The following is a 5,571-nucleotide window of genomic DNA, read 5'->3' as shown; positions in this document are numbered from 1 at the left end:
AGAAGAGAGGAGGAGAGAGAGGAGCGAAAGAAAGGGAAGAAAGAGAGAGAGAAGAGAGAGAAGAGAAAGAAAGAGAAGAGAGGAGAGAGAGAGAGAGAGAGAGAGAGAGAGAGAAAGAGAGAGAGAGAGAGAGAGAGAGAGAGAGAGAGAACTGTGTAACTACCTTTGGCCTAAAACCTAGATCATCTTAGTTGTGCTTACTTTACACACCCTGTTCATGCAAAACTAACTGTAAAATGTGGAGGTTTATAAATGTCATGCCTACTAATCAACCAACAGGTTGTTTTAGAGTTTGAGAGTGAATGGAAAAGTCAGCAACAAGCTCAACAACTCCAACTGCAGTACTGTTGACATTACATATACGGATGGGCCTTGGCCATCTGTCTGTGTGGTGTGTGTTTGTGTGTGTGTGTGTGTGTGTGTGTGCGTGTGTGTGTGTGTGTGTCTGTGTGTGCATGTGCATATTGGCCATTGTTCCTGGCCCTGGATGGGGTGTCCTCAAGAAGGGGATCAGCATGAAATTCGATCACCTTGGTTACACCACACTCACTGATACTCTCTGATCGTACACTCTGATTGGCTATAAGGTAACCAATGCCTGAGGCCACTGCTGTAAGTATTCTAATTCCACGGGTATCTCAAGGCCAAAGCCTTCTATCGCAGTACAAGACTGTCACATGGCTACTCAGCTTGGCTTGACACAGAGACATTACAAAGTTCTTTGTCAGTCACGTTGAATCCAATGCGCACTGGAAGCCTATTAGCGCGCTGTACCAAAACAATACGCACTCCCTTGTAAACCGCCTGGAAGTACTGGCAGAACAAAACACACTGCATGCCAGGTAGAAATGTAGGATCTTAATTTGATCACTCTTTTGTTTATGATAATTTTTCTGCACCGCAGGACATGCAGATGAGCTTCGTGATTGACATAAATTCACTGAAACCCTGTTATAAAACCGGTTATATTAACAGTATTGCATTTCTCATGTAGCCTCATTTTGGCCAGCTAACAGCCTAACCACCAGTCAAGCAACATTTTGAAGTAAACGTTGAAATCCTGTTGTTGCAGGATTATTTTTGGCAATACTCTCTCTCCTTGTACAGTGTGAGTTGGATAGGTTGTTACAATGGATCTCCCTCTGATCTCCTCTGCAACTAGGCCAAACAAGTCAATTGAATGGACATTGTATGATTTGAATGGACAAAGAGAGGAACAGAGAGAGTAGCTTTAAATTCATACCTTGCGCAGGACTGACATATTCAATGTCTTTATGTCATTTACTGCAATGTGCCTTAGTTCCTCAACAGCTTGTAAAGCCTTGCAGAAGGCAGCATGTTACAATGTGGAAATCAGAACACTACCTTACAAAAACGTCCTCTTCTAAATGTGTACCTCAGAGAGCAGAGGACAAAAGGAGAAGTCTGAATCCACAGAGCAGGAAAATTTGTCTACACACTGGGGACCAGTTTAGCATATTCATTCAGTACAGTCATTACTTTACTACTGTCACGCCCTGACCTTAGAGATCCTTATTATTCTCTATGTTTGGTTAGGTCAGGGTGTGACTCGGTGGGAAAGTCTATGTTTTCTATTTCTTTGTCTTTGGCCGAGTGTGGTTCCCAATCAGAGGCAGCTGTCTATCGTTGTCTCTGATTGGGGATCATATATAAGTTGTCATTTCCCTTTTGGGTTTTTGTGGGATCTTATTTTCTGTTAAGTGTCTGTGCCTGACAAAACTGTGCACTTTAGTTTTTTGCCTTTTGGTATTTTGTTTGAGTGTTTTGTGAATAAAACAATCATGAACACTTTGGTCTACTCTTCCTACCACCAACGAGAGCCGTTACAGAAGATCCCACCAAAAACGGACCAGGCAGCGTGGCCAGGATGAGTGGACATGGGAGGAGATCCTGAATGGAGAAGGGCCCTGGACGTGGATTGGAGAGTATCGCCGTTCAAGAGAGGAGATGGAGGCAGCAAGAGAGGAACGGCGACGATACGAGGAATTAGAACAACGATAGAAGCCAGAGAGGCAGCTCCAAAACATTTTGGGGGGGGGGCACATGGGAAGATTGGTGGAGTCAGGGTTTAGACCTGAGCCAACTCCCCGTGCTTACTGTGGGGAGCGTGTGACCGGTCAGGCACCGTGTTATGCGATGATGAGCACTGTATATCCAGTGCGCATTCACAGCCCGGTGCGCTCGTTGCCGGCTCCTCGCACTTGCCTTGTGAAAGTGAGCATCCAGCCAGGACGGGTTGTGCCGGCTCAGCGCTCCTGGTCTCCAGTACTCCTCCTCAGTCCAGGATATCCTGCGCCGGCTCTGCGCACTGTGTCTCCGGTGTGCCTTCACAGCCCAGTTCGTCCTGTGCCAGCCCCCCACATTTGCCGGGCGAAAGTGAGCATCCAGCCAGGACGGGTTGTGCCAGCTCTACGCTCGAGACCTCCAGTGCGCCTCAACGGCCCAGTGTATACGGTGCCTGCTCCATGCACCAGGCTTCCAGTGCATCTCCCCAGTCCGGTGAGACCTGTTCCGGCTCCACGTACCAGGCCTCCAGTGTGTCTCCCCAGCCTGGTAAGCCCTGTGGCAGCTCCACGCACCAGGCTGCCAGTACGTCTCCTCAGTCCGGTGAGACCTGTTCCGGCTCCACGTACGATGATCCATGGTCTGAAGCCTCCAGTGGTGCTCCATGGCACGAAGCCTCCAGTGATGATCCATGGCCCGGAGCCTCCAGTGATGATCCATGGCCCGGAGCCTCCAGTGATGATCCATGGCACGGAGCCTGCAGCGACGGTCCACGGTCCGGAGCTTCCGGCGTCAGTTCCCAGTCCAGAGCTTCTGGCGACAGTTCCCAGTCCAGAACCTCCTGAAACGGCCCACAGCCCGGAGCCTCCAGCGACGGTCCGCAGTCCAGAGCCTCCAGCGACGGTCGGCAGTCCAGAGCCTCCAGCGACGGTCGGCAGTTTAGAGCCTCCAGCGGGGGTTCCCAGTTCGGAGCTTCCAGCGATGATCCACGGTCCGGTTCCTCCGGCGACAATCCACAGTCCAGTTACACAAAAGCGGAGGGATCAGCAGGCGGAGCGGGGGCTACGCCCCGAACCGGAGCCGCCACCAAGGGTAGAAGCCCACCCGGACCCTCCCCTATAGGTTCAGGTTTGCGGCCGGGAGTCCGCACCTTTGGGGGGGGGGGGGGGTACTATCACGCCCCTGACCTTAGAGAGCCGTTTTATTTCTCTATTTGGTTACGTCAGGGTGTGATGTGGGGTGGGCATTCTATGTTGTTTATTTCTTTGTTTTTGGCCGAGTACGGTTCCTAATCAGAGGCAGCTGTCTATCGTTGTCTCTGATTGGGAATCATACTTAGGCAGGCCTTTTTCCACCTGTGATTGTGGGATCTTGTTTTTGTGTAGCTGCCTGTGAGCAGCCCCAGAATGTCACATTTCGTTTTTCTCCTGTTTTGTTGTTTTGGTGATATTCGTTTTCATTAAAAGATGTGGAATTCCATGCACGCTGCGCCTTGGTTTATTTATGATCGGGAGTTTGAAGATAGCGAACGTGACACTAAATTAATCCATATTGCTTTGTTCTCTAAATGCAGTAGACAATATAAATCCTTTAGCCATGTGGTATCTACCTATACCTTCTACATGAACTCTGATTGGTCTGTGAATACAGGAAATAATCATGATGTAACCACCTTCTATATGAACTCTGATTGGTCTGTGAATACAGGAAATAATCATGATGTAACCACCTTCTATATGAACTCTGATTGGTCTGTGAATACAGGAAATAATCATGATGTAACCACCTTCTACATGAACTCTGATTGGTCTGTGAGTACAGGAAATAATCATGATGTAACCACCTTCTACATGAACTCTGATTGGTCTGTGGATACAGGAAATAATCATGATGTAACCACCTTCTACATGAACTCTGATTGGTCTGTGGATACAGGAAATAATCATGATGTAACCACCTTCTACATGAACTCTGATTGGTCTGTGGATACAGGAAATAATCATGATGTAACCACCTTCTACATGAACTCTGATTGGTCTGTGGATACAGGAAATAATCATGATGTAACCACCTTCTACATGAACTCTGATTGGTCTGTGAGTACAGGAAATAATCATGATGTAACCACCTTCTATATGAACTCTGATTGGTCTGTGAGTACAGGAAATAATCATGATGTAACCACCTTCTATATGAACTCTGATTGGTCTGTGGATACAGGAAATAATCATGATGTAACCACCTTCTACATGAACTCTGATTGGTCTGTGGATACAGGAAATAATCATGATGTAACCACCTTCTACATGAACTCTGATTGGTCTGTGGATACAGGAAATAATCATGATGTAACCACCTTCTACATGAACTCTGATTGGTCTGTGGATACAGGAAATAATCATTATGTAACCACCTTCTACATGAACTCTGATTGGTCTGTGAATACAGGAAATAATCATGATGTAACCACCTTCTACATGAACTCTGATTGGTCTGTGGATACAGGAAATAATCATGATGTAACCACCTTCTACATGAACTCTGATTGGTCTGTGGATACAGGAAATAATCATGATGTAACCACCTTCTACATGAACTCTGATTGGTCTGTGGATACAGGAAATAATCATGATGTAACCACCTTCTACATGAACTCTGATTGGTCTGTGGATACAGGAAATAATCATGATGTAACCACCTTCTACATGAACTCTGATTGGTCTGTGAATACAGGAAATAATCATGATGTAACCACCTTCTACATGAACTCTGATTGGTCTGTGAATACAGGAAATAATCATGATGTAACCACCTTCTACATGAACTCTGATTGGTCTGTGAATACAGGAAATAATCATGATGTAACCACCTTCTATATGAACTCTGATTGGTCTGTGGATACAGGAAATAATCATGATGTAACCACCTTCTACATGAACTCTGATTGGTCTGTGGATACAGGAAATAATCATGATGTAACCACCTTCTATATGAACTCTGATTGGTCTGTGAATACAGGAAATAATCATGATGTAACCACCTTCTACATGAACTCTGATTGGTCTGTGAATACAGGAAATAATCATGATGTAACCACCTTCTATATGAACTCTGATTGGTCTGTGAATACAGGAAATAATCATGATGTAACCACCTTCTATATGAACTCTGATTGGTCTGTGGATACAGGAAATAATCATGATGTAACCACCTTCTACATGAACTCTGATTGGTCTGTGGATACAGGAAATAATCATGATGTAACCACCTTCTACATGAACTCTGATTGGTCTGTGAATACAGGAAATAATCATGATGTAACCACCTTCTATATGAACTCTGATTGGTCTGTGGATACAGGAAATAATCATGATGTAACCACCTTCTATATGAACTCTGATTGGTCTGTGGGTACAGGAAATAATCATGATGTAACCACCTTCTACATGAACTCTGATTGGTCTGTGGGTACAGGAAATAATCATGATGTAACCACCTTCTATATGAACTCTGATTGGTCTGTGGATACAGGAAATAATCATGATG

At 45.5% G+C, this 5,571-nt stretch overlaps 1 protein-coding gene across 1 annotated transcript in view; it reads right to left on the bottom strand.

Moving 5' to 3' along the window:
• LOC115200125 (cytosolic endo-beta-N-acetylglucosaminidase) overlaps positions 1–710 on the bottom strand; it is a 150,606-nt gene extending 149,896 nt beyond the window's left edge. Inside the window, exon 1 of the mRNA XM_029762930.1 lies at positions 667–710. Within this exon, the coding sequence (XP_029618790.1) occupies positions 667–710 (44 nt within the window). The remainder of the gene's footprint in view (positions 1–666) is intronic.
• Between the last annotated feature and the right edge of the window lie 4,861 nt (positions 711–5,571).

The sequence above is a fragment of the Salmo trutta genome, chromosome 1, assembly GCF_901001165.1.
Source record: "Salmo trutta chromosome 1, fSalTru1.1, whole genome shotgun sequence".
NCBI lineage: Eukaryota > Metazoa > Chordata > Actinopteri > Salmoniformes > Salmonidae > Salmo > Salmo trutta.
The sequence above is the reverse complement of the archived record's forward strand: the minus strand, read 5'-3'. Positions and strand labels throughout refer to the sequence as shown.